The sequence below is a fragment of the Ambystoma mexicanum genome, chromosome 2p (assembly GCF_040938575.1).
Source record: "Ambystoma mexicanum isolate Mex_15411 chromosome 2p, UKY_AmexF1_1, whole genome shotgun sequence".
NCBI classification, from domain to species: domain Eukaryota; kingdom Metazoa; phylum Chordata; class Amphibia; order Caudata; family Ambystomatidae; genus Ambystoma; species Ambystoma mexicanum.
This window is the reverse complement of record NC_090923.1, coordinates 412,688,459-412,703,254: the sequence shown is the minus strand read 5'-3', so window position 1 is coordinate 412,703,254 and position 14,796 is coordinate 412,688,459. Positions and strand designations below refer to the sequence as shown.

The following is a 14,796-nucleotide window of genomic DNA, read 5'->3' as shown; positions in this document are numbered from 1 at the left end:
TCAATGAAAGGGAAACCTATGTTTAATCCCTACTTCCTTTCCAAGTTTTCAATGTAGCCTTCTTATTTCATAATCTTTCTCTCCAATGGAAAGCACTTGTAGAATTACTGATATATTCTAAATAATAATACAATTAAGTAGATGATTTTAGGACTTCTGGAATAACCACATGAAAAAGCAAATGCATGTGTGCAGATGGGCCTTTAATCATCACAACCCAGACAGGCCACCACTTAAGAAGTGAGTGCATGGTTGTACATAAAGCAAGTTTATTGTACAATTATCAGGGCAGCAGTGAAATGGGACCGTAGGAACAACCCAAACCAAGTCTCAAAAAACTCCATCAGTTGCCATTTTTTATACATGTTTGCAACAGTTAAAACGCTCCCAGATACTTTATTACAGTCTATCCCCTCATGTGATTGGACAAAACCCTCTTCAAAGAATTCCCACCTTTCTTCAATTCCTACTTTTTCATTGGCCAGTTTTATCTTAACTATCATCTTCAGCTCATGTGTAGAACACACCTCTTCTTAGGATTCGTTGTGGTGGGTCATGATGTCATTATTTAGTAAACATTTGTATGCAAACATAATTCATAACAAGCAATAACTGGCCTAAGCTGTTTAAACCTTAACTCTTAATTTGCACATGGTTTGCATGAATATTCTCAGCGATATGAGAAAGGCTTGGTAAATAAGAATTAGTGATGCTTTCTCATTCCCCAAATCATTGGTTTAATTGGAAAATTCTAATCTAAATACCTGCCGATATTTTATGTGATATGATATGATTTGGTATTTATAACGCACCTGTCACAAATGTTTCTAGGCGCCACAAAACAAAGAAGGGGGGACAGAGGGAAGACAGGTAAAGCTATCCTACTAGGCCTTGCATCATTCAGATCGAGCAAGTTTGACTGCAAAAGTGGAGGGGAAAGGGAGAGGGGGAAATGAAGGGGAAAGGGTAGAGGGAAAGTGCACTCAGGGCACCATGGCTCTGAGTAAGTGCGGCCAGGGCATCAAGGTTCTGGATAAGTGCATGGAAAGCAGGGGGCAGTAGGAGTTACAGTTACAGCCCGAAAGTGCGCGGTAGGCATGGAGGCAGTGCAGGAGGACTGGTCATGGAGAGGCCTGGTACACTGAGAGACTCTGAGAGTACCCGACAACCAGTCAGGGCAGGCAGACTGGAAGGTTAGCAAGGAAGAGGGAGAGAGAAGGCATAGGAGAAAAGGAAGGTCTTGCACAGCTTCCAGAACCTAAGGTGGTCTGGCTCAAGTTTCAGAAGGGCAGGGAGGACATTCCAGAGGAAGGAACATGCAGAGAAAAGAGATTGTCCCCACACTCTTAGCTCGGAGAAGCATCTGACTCTCAGAGAGTTTGAGGTAGCTGAGCGAAGGACTCTAGAAGGAAGGTATTTAGGCAGAGAGAATTGGATATAGTGCGGGCCCCGGCCCCAGAAAGCCTTGTGGACGATGCAAAAGGTCTTGAACTTGATCATTTCAGCCACCAGGAGCAATTGAAGACATTTCAGGGCTGGAGAGAAACGGTCCCTGGACTTGAGGCCAAGGATAGGTCTTGCAGTCCTGTTTTGGATTAGTTGAAGGGGGCAAAGAGTAGAGTTAGGCAGATTGAGAAAGAGGCTGTGAAAAAAGGTAGAATACCCCTGAGGATGTGCAGCTAGAAGTGGGCCTTCTTGGTAAGGTCTGTGATGTGAGGAGAGTAGGAGAGAGTGGAGTCAAAGATGACCCCAGGTTTTTTGCCTCTGAGGAGGGCGAGGATAAAGGGCTGAAGGAGGGCGGCCAGAGTGCAAGAGGGAAAGTGGGAGCAGGGGTCCCAATGAGCAGAATCTCAGTCTTACTGGCATTGAGGCATAGATTGTTGGAGGCTCACCATTCCTGTATCATGGATAGACAGTCAGGAATGTGCGCGGAAGGAGAGGAGGCTGAGGGAAGCCTGAAAGAGAGCTGTGTGTCCTCTGCATAGCACTGGAAGCTAGAAGAGAAGGTTGTTTAATTGGAAAATTCAAATCTAACTACCTTCCACGTTTATGTGATATGATATGCTTTGGTATTTATAACGCACCTGCACACAAGTGTTTCTAGGTGCCACAAAACAAGGAAGGGGGGACAGAAGGAAGACAGGACAAGCTATCCTACTAGGCCTTGCGTCCTTCAGATCGGGCAAGTTCAACAGAAAAAGTGCAGGGGAAAGGGAGAGAGGGAAATGTAGGGGAGAGGGTAGGGGGACAGTGCACTCAGGGCACCATGGCTCTGAGTAAGTGCGGCCAGGGTATCAAGGCTCTGGATAAGTGCATGGAAAGCAGGGGGCGGTAGGAGTGACAGTTACAGCCCGAAAGTGTGCGGTAGTCCCTGAGGCAGTGCAGGAGAACTGGTCATGGAGAGGCCTGGTACCCTGTGAGACTCTGAGGGTACCCGGAAACCAGTCAAGGCAGGCAGACCGGAAGGTTAGCAAGGAGAGAGAAGGCAGAGGAGAAAAGGAAGGTCTTCAGCAGCTTTCAGAACTTAAGGTGGTCTGGCTCAAGTTTGAGAGGGGCAGGCAGGCCATTCCAGAGAGAGGAACCTGCAGAGAAAAGAAATTGTTCCAACACTCTTAGCTTGGAGAAGCATCTGACTCTCAGAGAGTTTGATGTAGCTGAGCGAAGGACTCTAGAAGGAAGGTATTTAGGGAGAGATAATTGGATATAGTGCGGGCCCTGGCCCCAGAAAGCCTTGTGGATGATGCAAAAGGTCTTGAACTTGATCCTTTCAGCCACCAGGAGCCAGTGCAGATATTTCAGGGCTGGAGAGATGCGATTCCTGGACTTGAGGCCAAGGATAAGTCTTGCAGCCTTGTTCTGGATTAGTTAAGGGGGCAAAGAGCAGAGTTAGGCAGATTGAGAAAGAGGCTGTGAAAAAAGGTAGACTACCTATGAGGAGGTGCAGCTAGAAGTGGGCCTTCTTGGTAAGCTCTGTGATGTGAGGAGAGAAGGAGAGAGTGGAGTCAAAGATGACCCCAAGGTTTTTTTCCTCTGAGAAAGCCCAAGGAGGGTGTTGTAATCTGTGATTGTAGTCAATGGAATGGGAGGCACGCGCCTACAGGAATGCATTGTATAACTTGGGTGACGTGCGTGTGTTCTAGAGGAGTCGGTTGGTGAGCGCCTGCCGGGTGGGAAGCCGGTGTCTGTTCTCCTATGTACTTGGAGACATTAAAGACATGTAAAGAACTTACCTTGAGTGCGGAACCTACTTTATTACACTGGTGACGAGGTTCGGGGCTGCTGCGGAGGGGGCAGCAAAGCTGGAGAAGACACTGCCCTCCAATTATAAATCCCACCCGGCGGGGCTCTGGGCACTGTCTGTCCATCTTTTGGACTATCGTATTCCGGTGGTCTGCAGCGGGGGTCCACCGAGGCTGCGGAGCCCTGGGTCCAGAGCCGGGAGTGCAGTGCCAACGGACGGTTGTGGGCCGGATACTGTCTTGTGACTGAGCAGCACTGAAGTAAGTAGCGGACTAACGGGAACATATTTGGCTGTTTGGGGGAAGCCGGTGGTCCGTAGCGGGGGTGTCCAGTGCCCCTGGGCCATAACCGGAGAGCTAAGACTGGTGAGAGGATCCGGTGGTCCGTAGCGGGGGTGTCCAGTGCCCTTGGGCCCGGAACCGGAGATCTGGGACTGGTGAGAGGATCCGGTAGTGCGGAGCGGTGCGTTCCGTCCGGTGCCGGAGGACCAAAGTCGGGAGTGCAGGCTGTGGGTACAGTGCCCTGCGTGCCTGCAGAGATTTTGGTGCGGCGGCGGTCTACTGAATGCTGGCCCTGCATAATCTTCCCTGACAGGGTTAGGAGCCGGAAAGCGAGCAGAGGCAGTGAGCAGCAGTGCTTTTTGGTCATATGGCTGATTGCCCCTGCAGCCAGTGGGTGGCGCTGTGGTGCGTGACCGTTGGGAGGAGCTCAGCCTTCGTTTGTGCTTTTCCTGTTTCGTTTTGAGGGCGATTTGATTTCCGGGTGGCTGGTGCTTCCCTCACCTGAGAGTTTTCATGGCTGAGCATATGAAGGAACTGCAAGACTGTGCGGGTCCGTCAAAGGAACGCAGTGACATCTCTGCTCCGGTTTTCCCTGGAGTTTCTAGGTGCGGCCAGGAACTTTCAGATGGTTGCTTCAATGTAAATGACAAAGAGTTTTTAGGCAGTGAGGATGAAAAGAAAGATCCTCAGCTTGGCTTTGTCATGAAGGAGTCTGCGGGTTTCCAGCACACTTCGCATAAGAAGTGTTTAGAGCTGGAAAGTGACGGCAAGTACTTTGTGCATTCAAAGAAGAAATGTGACCATGGATGTGTTTTATGCGGATCGGAAGAATGCGCTGATGGCACGTGTTGTGACAGATGTTGTTCCTTTCTCGACATCCTGGAGGGTTTTGATCCGGATCTGCACGACTTTTACGTGAGATTGAAGGATCTCACTTTGACTGAAGATTGAGTTATCCGTGTGTCGAGGCCAGTGTGTTGTGGGTGAATGTGGCGTTCGTGGCCTCTGTTGTGTCTTTGTATGGGCCTTTTGGTGAGCATGGTATGTGATTAGGTGTGCGTGTTGTTAAGTGGAATGGCCCTGTTTTGTGTATTGGGGGTCAAGAAACAAAATGTAATAGCAATAGAAAATGGTAGAATGATGTTGCATCGTATCATTGATTTTTATTTTACTGTATTTCTCTTGCAGGGGGGATGGTCCGGATGTTCTTCTTGAAAGTTGCAGTTTCCTTCTACTCTGTTTTGGATGTTATGTTTTATACATCATATTTTTACGGATGCTTTGGGCACCCATTTTTGGGTCGGACTTGAGGGTGATGTTTTTTTTTTTGGAAGGGGTTTTCTTCCAATGTTTAAGGAGGGTTTTGCCGTCCTGTTTGTGCAACGGTAGTTTTCATGCCCGAGGACTCTGGGCTTGATTTCTACAGGTGACAACGGGGTCATGGAATTCTAGGTTTTGTATTCCATGTATTGGTTCAGGTCACATGAAAATTCTCACTGGGTAACGTGAAGTTTTCTCATGTTGGTGTGCCTGGTGTAGGTGTGTCGTATGAATGCTTGCTAGGTTGCATGCTATGGACATTACTATTGGCTTTTGTTACCTGATAGTCAGGGGTAGTAATGAGCGCCGGGCGGGTTCTTTCTACTAAGGTTCAGGGTCGTGAAAAGTTGCCATTTAATGCTGGTAGTTGGATCAATACAGGTTGCGGTTATGGGTTGCCGCATTGTAGAGTTTGGTTCAGTGGTTTTGGAGTTGTATTTGTTCTGCTGTATGACAGGCAATTTCAAGGGTTGCCATTTTACTTGATTATACCCTATATATATATGCCGGGGTGGGGTCTGTTGGGGGCTGGGTTTCTTCATTCTGTGTTTGATGAAGAGTTTCTCCATGGTGGTGGCTGCTTCTCATGGAGGATATTAATTTAACGCAATGTTTCACTGATGGATGGCCGGGTGGATCCATTTTGTATCAGCCGTGATTGTGTTCTCCTTGCGTGTAGGGTGCTGGCCGGGACTTGCATGTTTTATAACGAGAAGGCTGGTTCTGGCTTTAAGCGCAGTATGATTTTGGCGTGTTTTGGATTTATGAACAGTATGATTTCGACATGTTTTTGTTTATGCTGGCATTGTTTTTTTTGACGACAGGATAGAGTTGTAAGGTTGTGTCGCTGGTCAGTATGTGCCAGTGTTTTTTAGTTTTTTTCATCTGCATGAGGATATAGTGCGATGCTGATGGTTACTTGCTGCGGATTGTTTAGTGGATGTTTTTCCTGGTAGTGATGGGACTTGGTGTTGTGCTTGTCGTGTCGAGTTTTGGATGTCCGGGAGGGTCTATACCTGTGGGTGGTGCTCCGGTGTGGCAGGCTGGAGGTTCCGGGGTGGCAGCCCGGGGCGGAAGGTGAATTGTGCATGGATTTTTGGGAGCGTTAGTATGATTTCAGAGTGTCAGGTGCGGCAGGCCTGTGCTCCGAGGGGCAGCTCGGGGTGGAGTTAGTATTAGGGTTGGTGTCCTCGCGGGTTGGTCCTTGGTTAGAGGGCAGTGGTGTGCTGAACTGGTGCTCTGTGGTGGAGTTTGTGCTGGTGCTCTAGTGGTCATTGGTTTGGTGAGTGTGAAATGTATAACTTGCATATTGTTCTGGGTTGTTGTTTAGGCAGTGAGTTGGTGGTGTTTTCCAGAGGTGTACGATCTGGTAAGGGCTATACGTGTCTTGGCACAGGGTTTCTTCTCACATAGAGTGTGGATTTCTGTTTGCAGCAATTTATTGCGGGGTATGCGATTTCCAGGGATTATGATGGAGTGCACATCATGATGGCCACATGTTGTGCATTCTATGGTTGGTTAGTGTTGTCCTCTTTGAATCCTTTATTAATTAAAAGGGGGAAGAAGTGTTGTAATCTGTGATTGTAGTCAATGGAATGGGAGGCACGTGCCTACAGGAATGCATTGTATAACTTGGATGACGTGCGTGTGTTCTAGAGGAGTCGGTTGGTGAGTGCCTGACAGGCGGGAAGCCGGTGTCTGTTCTCCTATGAACTATCTTGTACTTGGAGACATTAAAGACATGTAACGAACTTACCTTGAGTACGGAACCTACTTTATTACAGAGGGCAACCAGAGTGCGAGACGGAAAGCGGGAGAAGGGGTCCCAATGAGCAGAATCTGCCTTACTGGCATTGAGGCAGAGATCATTGGAGGCCCACCATTCCTGCATCATGGATAGACAGTCAGGAATGAGTGAGGAAGGAGAAGAAGCTGAGGGAAGCCTGAAAGAGAGCTCTGTGTCCTCTGCATAACACTGGAAGCTCGAAGAGAAGTTGGAAATCAGGTGAGCCAAAGGGGACAAGTACACATTGAAGAGCCAAGGTGAGAGGGTAGAGCCCTGGGGGACACCACACATGGAGAGAGAGATGATGGAGAGAAAGGACCCAAGATCCCACATAGCACATCTGACAATAAAATTGCAACTCCTAGTTTCTCATTAGTTAGCCTTGGTCACTGGCTCACGCCTGGTTTTACTTCTGGCCAAAACAAATAGTGAACCCCCTTCTGTCATTCTCCCATACATCAAGAGATTACCTCTGCTGTCTGCAATTCCTATCAGATCATAAAACTAATGGCCAGTTTCTGCAACAAAGTTGACAGAGAAGGTAGTGAAGTTATTTATTCACCCATCCACTGACTTCTAAAACCTCACAGAATCAGTTTTAAAGTTCACTTTGCCAAACAGTCCTGATTATCGTGTTTTTGATTCATTTGTGAAAAGCCCACTATATTGAGATTCATTAATTATCCATGTATTTATATTAATGTGCATGTTTTTACTTTTGGTGGGTTTAACATTTTATCTTTCTGCGTGCGTGCAAACTAATATGTATACATTCTAGACAAACCGTAACTTTAAAAGTAACATATCCCATACATAATTACCTACTCTCGATGTATATACAATTTCCATATTGTGCTCAGTTCACCGACACCCCAGTCATCAATGTGGTGTGTGCAACATGAGCCCCTCGTTATCATGGGCATCCTTCTTGACTGCTTCAACACATGCTTGAAGCCACTGCCAGGATTTCACAGCATGGATATCGCAAAAGGCTTCTCTTCAGTATGTTGATTTGAAACACAGGCAGCCATCTTTACAGTACACCTACCTGATCCATTAATAATGCCTTGTCCATTTTCATGATGATACTTGGACTGAAGACAATATGCTTTCTGAAAAATAAATACAGGTAAGGTTAGGATGTGGCTTTTATACTATGGGTGTTTCTTTCATCAATTTTTATGCAGATTAACCAATTTATAATGACATGCATTTTATGGAAAGGCATAGGCATAGAACTACTGGACACAGAATGGTTTCAAGAGATGCATTGACCATCTATGGCAATCACACAGAGGGATCATGCAAAATTAGCGTTTTTTACTGCCCGTCATGGGACTACCGCAATAAGGGGTGTGGGAAGTATAACCTGGAGTAGGGGAACAGTGTCCAATGGAGATACTGTCACCTGCTCGATGGAGGGACTACTGGGGCTGCTACTACTCTATATTGGCCTGGTGATGGAAAAAGTGGGCTACACTGAGGGGAGTGATTACTGCCTGTTAAGAGTTTGCTGCCTGATGGGGCTCTACTTATTAACATTGGGCAAGTGGTGCTTCGGTGGGCTTGGACACTGTCTGATGCAAGCACTTTTGCCTGATATCGAGGGGGAGTAATATTGGACAAAGTGATGGGGGTCTGCTGTTTGGTGTCTACTGGGTGAAGATGGACAACTACCTTATTGCCAGGTTTCGTCTCATAGGGGTTCTAATCTCTGTAGAACTCTGTTTTATGGGGCACACTAGCCCCCCCATAAAGTCACCCTATCAGCCTCTTCCAACTGCGAAATCCCCCAACTAAGGCTCTGACTGAGGGGGCAGGGGTGACAGCAGGAGGCAGGCTACCCAGATATTGTTGCTGAGGGAAAAGTGAAAAGACTTCTGCCAACTGGTAGCAATCTTCACTAGCTTCGATCTATGGTGGAGAAAAGCTGAATACAAAAGGCTCACCAAATGCCCTGGCATCTTGCCACATTAAATAAACTATCAAGAGATACTACCAGAGAACACAGCGATCGGGCCGGGCGGGAGGAGCCTGTGAGCCTGGTACTTGCTGAGATGCAGCTGTGCCATAAGGTGCATACAGTGGAGTGGGCCGGAGTGAGGGATGGCTGGGGGAGTGCCTGGCACGGTGTGCTGTTGCCCGGCCGGCTATCTAGGTGAAACACCCCATGGTGGGTCATTGCGACCCCTCCCCTTTTGAACGGTATTGGAACGGAGCAGTGGGAGCCTCCTGACATCCTGAGGCACCATCAGAGGGCTGGCCTCTGCACTGAACTACCGCATGTTGGCAGTCACAGGCCATGGGTGTGCATCTGCTGCTGGACAATACTCAGCCCTGCGCCCTCCTGGCATCAGTCTTGTGAGGAGGACGGCCTGCTTTAGTGGGTCAACAACCTGAGGTCCTCGTGAAGGATACTGCTGTGGAATACAAGGACCAAACTAAGCACACCGGGCATGCCGAGCGCAGAGTCAGAGAGGTAGACAGAGTGCCAGGCTCGCTGCAGTGAAAACTCGACCACAGTGAGACAGGGGCAATTACAGCGGCCAACTGCAAGCAGGACGTGGCTTTGCAGGAGGGACCCCATCAGAGGATTGGATCCTCGGCAGGCACCCGAGAATACTCCCAACAGAGGCCAGACAGCCTGAGGGAAGCACGCAACTCCTGGTATTAAACATGAAGTAAAGGATCCGGGCCTGCGGCTGTGAGTGTTGAATGCTATGTACGTGGGAGGTGGGGGATACACTGAAGGCCCGCTACACACTGAAAGCAGCATGGTTCGTGTGCCCTTGGAGCTGTGCTAGTGCTCCACAAGCCTTCACGTTTACACCCAGCAACAGCGAAGACAGGGCAGCGCAGTTTGAAAACAAAAACACTGCTGGGGGACATCAGTAAACAGGGACCCTGTCCATCGGGATGCACCTTCTGTCGGTACTGTGACTATAAAGGCGTGACCCACCACCTACAACCCTAGCCAAAGCAGCTAGATCTATCCCATAGAACCCCTGATAGCAGGTATTAGGCGAGGGGGACAAGGTGGCAGACCTGAGACTGGTCACAGCATCGTTCACGTAAGCCCAGCCAGCTCCCAAGGACTCCCACCTCATTTGGACAGCAGATAAGCGCCTTGGTGCTTCATAAGCTCCCGCACCCTGCCGCTCCCCAATACTTTCCTAGGCCGCCACTGCCTTCTACCCTATCAACCTGACATGGCGCCATCGCTATGCACACCTTGATCCTTATGAGGAACACCCTACTCAGGCTACGCACTCTGATCACAGTATACGTCACACACCACGCTCATCAATCACCCTGCCCACTGCAAATCCATAGACCAGTCCCCACGCAACAAGCTACCCCCGATGCTGCCATCGCTACTCTGATCCTCTCAAGAAATAGATTACTCAGATTACGCATGCAGCCTCCAGTGTGTGTCCCACACCACGATCACCAATCATTCAGCCCACCGCATATCCACAGACCAGGCCCCATGCCACCCAAAACCCCGATTCTGCCACCACCATGCCCCCTCTGATCGGTATGAGAAATAGTTTCCTCAGACTCTGCACTCAGTTCATCCCACGCATCCACCACTACATCCCCAGCCTCTACGTCCTACGCAAACACACACACCTCCGAGACCTACCTGTGAGTTCATCAACTGCACGCTTATCCACGCAAGATCAGTCCCAGCCCATGCAGCTGAAATCCTTGACCTTATTTCATTTCATCACTGAAACATGGTTCCACCCCACTGCTGGCCCAGCCCTTTCCATTTCCATCCCTACAGGCTATGCCATACTAAGATATGACAGATCCTTTAAAACAGGAGGCAGTGTTGCCTTCATCTTTAGAAATACCCTCACCATAAGACCCTTCCAAATCAATACCATGCCCAACTGCGAATCCCTACTCGCCAAGCTCTCCTTGTCTCCGAACAAATCAATCCCCATCCTCCTGATCTACCACCCCCGGGACCTAACCCTGCCTTCGAGGAGAATTTACTGCAAAGCATTTTTGCATCCATCAAGCCCAACTGAAAAGTTGTTATCCTTGGGAACCTTAACCTAGGACTTAACGACCCAGCAGACTCAACCGCCTCCAGCGTAGCGACGGCACTTAACCACGCTGGGTTTATGCCACACTCCCTCGAGCCCGCCCATGATCAAAGCCGCACCCTAGACTGGATCAGCGACCTCAAATGCAACATCTCCACCCATGTCGCCTCCAATTGCCCATGGTCCGACCACCATACCATTACCTTCAAAATCCTGCACTCAGATCGATCTAGACCAGTTCACCTGCCCAAACCTGAAGGTATGTCCCAGTGCATAAAAAACCTTAACACCACCAACCTCGTCCCATTACTTGCTACCCTTGCACACCCACCATCCTCAGTGCCAGACCCTGCAACACTAGCTAACCTCTACAAACAAACCATTGCCCAGACAGTAAACACGCTCGCCCCCCTCAAACTCAGGAAAGCCAAACCCTCACTGAAAAAATACGCCTAGTTTACTTCTGAACTCTTAGAATCCCGTGCCAAAAAGCACCCTTCTGAGCTAGCATGGAGAAAAAAAGCTCCCCGTCATCCAAAGACCTCTTCTCCCTTGCCAAAGAGTATAGAAGGGAAATCCATGCTGCCAAAGCTAACAGCTACAACTCCAGAATCATCAATGCCAAGTCCAACTCCCGGGAACATTTTACAATACACAGGGAGCTAGAGTCCACCTCCCCTCCCAATCCAGCCCTGGACAGCGCTTGGTGCGCCAAAATCAAAAAAGCCCTCACTGGAAAAGTCAACTTCCTCAAAGAAAAAACCTGTGTCAAACAACTTGCCAGTCTAACCAAACCACCTTTGCCAAAAGCTCCCAGCTTCTTAACTGACCCACACCTGCACCCCTATCAAATTCCACCCAGTCTCAGCCATGGACGTCTCCAAGATCATCAAAAATCTCAAACCATTGCCTTGCAAAGGTGGCACTTTTCCAGCCCCAGTCATCAAAGACTGTGTCAAATCACTTACTCCCTTTTTCACACCCATCATCAATGCCTCCTTCTCCACCAATTCGGTGCCAACATCCATGAACGAAGCATGGGTCCTAACATGGAACCGAAACTGCCTTACTTGACTTGAAAATACAAATCGACGTCATTAAGAACACAAGCAAACCCACCCACCTGATGATGCTGGACCTATCCGCAGCATTCGATCTGGCTGACCACCATATCCTCTGCTCGCAACTCACCAAGACAGATAACTTCTCTCCCTCAGCCACTATTCAGATTAGCTCTTTATTAGCCAACAGATCCTTACGAGTCTTCATCGATGACATCTCTGCAGAACCTAAACCTGTCACTTGCGTAGTTCCACAAGGCTCCTGCCTCTCCCCTAACGTCTACAACATTTATATGAAACCCCTCTTCGACCATCTTGACAGACCCGTCATATCTTACACGAACTATGCTGATGACATGCAGCTCCATATCCCTGTTACCCGCTCCTACCTCCAAGACTAAGCCACCATAACTCTATATATGAAGTCATACAAAATTGGATGGCTTCCCACCTACTCTGCCTCAATGATGATATAACAGAAATCCTCATCGTTGGCTTCCACTCCACACTGCGCAAAATGGACCCACCTTACAAAGAATTTATAATCGACGGTAACCGAATCACCACCTCTGCCACCGCCAAAACCTTTGGCGTTTTACCTAGATGCCAACCTCGACCTCTTGCGCCATGTGAACTCAATCGCCTCATCTGCAGCTTACACTGCCAAACTTCTTCCTGCCAGCAAGACATTCTTCTCCACTCCCAACTGCCTTTCCATTGCAAGAGCTATCACAGGAGCAAAGCTTGACTACCGCAACGTCATGTTTACTGGCACATCTGAACGCAACCTTAACAAACTCCAGACGATTCAGAACAATGCTCTCCGAGGGGGCCACTGGTCTCTCCAAATCTGAACACATATCGAAAGCCAGGAGAGAGGCACGCTGGCTGCCCATCTGGGAAAGGATTACGTACAAAACAATTTCCCTGGTCCATCGGTGTATCTCCTATACTGCCTCGTCCTTCCTCTCACACTGCATGGATAAATACTTACTGGCCCGACCTCTCAGATCCTCAAACTCACACCTCCTGAGGCCCCCCAACTTCAATTGCCTCTCGGTGGGAGGTAAGAGTTTCCCGGTCGTGGCTGCTAAACTCTGGAACAATCTCCCTCCTACTGTGAGAAAAGAACAGGCCTACTGCTCCGCAGAAACATAAAGACCTGGATGTTCAACTAACTGTTCTCTGTCTAAGACTCTTCACCCCCCTTCTTCTCAATTTTCCTCAATGTAACTAGCGCCTAGATACCCGAGGGTTTTGTCAGCTGTAATAAATGCAAAAATAAAATAAATAAAAATAATCAATAAATGTCAAGTTTTTAATACTTTGTCAAGAAAGAACAGTATGAAAGAAAAAGAAGACCGTTGAGTTTCCAGAGATGAAATGAGATTCAAACTTCTACCTGGTGTGGTACCCCTGAATCTTGTTTTTCCTTAATTTGCTTCTCTAAGGGAGACGTGGTCTACTTGGTCTTGTAAACACTCACCAATGAAATCCCCAAACATGGCATTCAGACAATTAATCCCCTTAACACTTAGTACGTACTAAGTGTTAAGGGGATTAATTGTGTGAATTGGTGCCCCCTCGCACCTAATGTGAGTAATCCGACCCCTCAAGGCAGTACAATTATCCCTCTCGAAGCTGAGAATGATTTGATTCTATTATAAATCTGTTATCGCTTGACCTGCCCCAAAATTCCTAAAACACGAACTCAGCGTAAGCAAATATTGGTAAAAAAAAGTATAACATATGCCGCCAATACATCTCTTTATTAAATCATCTGCTCCCGTCCCTCCTAATATGAATACATTTTGCTCTAGACAAAAATAAAAATACAGCTGTTTACAGATTTTAGTAGTCATTCCCAAGACAGAATAGGTTTTACTATATTGTGTTTGAGGGTGTGGGTTAATCAGGTCTTTCACCATTTGCATGTCATTTTGGTGCTTGTAGCTGCCTGGGAGAAGGGTAGGGGAAAAATGATCTAAGCAAAGAGTGTTACCCTTAGGACTGGAACGTATGCCTTGAAACACTTGTGTATAGGTGCGTTATAAATGCCATATCATATCATATCATAACTCCCCAAATGAGGGCCATGCAGCCTTCCATAACACCTGCCTATGTTTAGTCATGATTAGTTTGTTCCCTCAGGTTATTTAGGATTTGCAACCTTCAATGATGCTTGAGTGGGACTGCCAGGTCGGTAGAGAACTCCCAGTGGAGTCCATATTTGCAACCTTTCATGATACCTGAGTCTGACTGTCATTGGGGGAAGAGTTCTTTCAGTGTGGACTACCTTTGCAACCTTACATGATTTATTTATTTTTATATATTTATTTAGCATTTTTAAAGCGCCCACACAGCCCGTGGGCATCGAGGCGCTGTTACAGGAATTGTTTTTTTTGTTGCGTAATTGTTGTTTGTATGTAATTGATGATATTACGTACAATTTTGACCCATAACACCTCTGCCATTTGACTCATTAGACACCTTCGTATTCATCAGGCATTCTGTGTGTAAGCTAAACGTCTGTACGCATCAAAAATAATCATAATGTGTCTTTTGTCCGCCAATCTTTTGCCAAACACCATCTCTCCATGTCTTACAGATTTCATTTTGAAAACACAATTTGTATGTTAAAAACTTTCTCTGACAACAAGTCTATTTTGTATTACTAATTCAGCTATAAAAATGTACCTTTACACAACATTTTACATGTTGTTGCAATATTGTGAAAATGTGACGAATTGTATGTAATAACATGTCGACACTTGTACATTGAGTACTATCTGCATTGCCATCAAATCCATTTTTATTGTTATGGATCAGTCCTTCTTGAAAAGCACCCCTGCGCTCCATTCATTGGCACGTTTCACGAGTCCTTTACACTGCAACTTTAGCCGCGTCACGTCATTCCGCACACCCACATGGACGCTCTCAGATTGGCCCACAGGACCAATGTCCACTTCCTGATGCGCCCGTCTCCCTTAGCAACTTGCAAAATAGACACACAACTTAGGCCTTGCGTGGTACTACGCGCGCCCAACAAC

The 14,796-nt window shown here is 47.5% G+C and overlaps 1 protein-coding gene across 1 annotated transcript in view; it reads right to left on the bottom strand.

Moving 5' to 3' along the window:
- The window catches only part of FAM107A (family with sequence similarity 107 member A), a 1,685,791-nt gene that overhangs the window by 753,712 nt on the left and 917,283 nt on the right, over positions 1–14,796 (bottom strand). Inside the window, exon 2 of the mRNA XM_069643755.1 lies at positions 7,676–7,739. Within this exon, the coding sequence (XP_069499856.1) occupies positions 7,676–7,739 (64 nt within the window). The remainder of the gene's footprint in view (positions 1–7,675; positions 7,740–14,796) is intronic.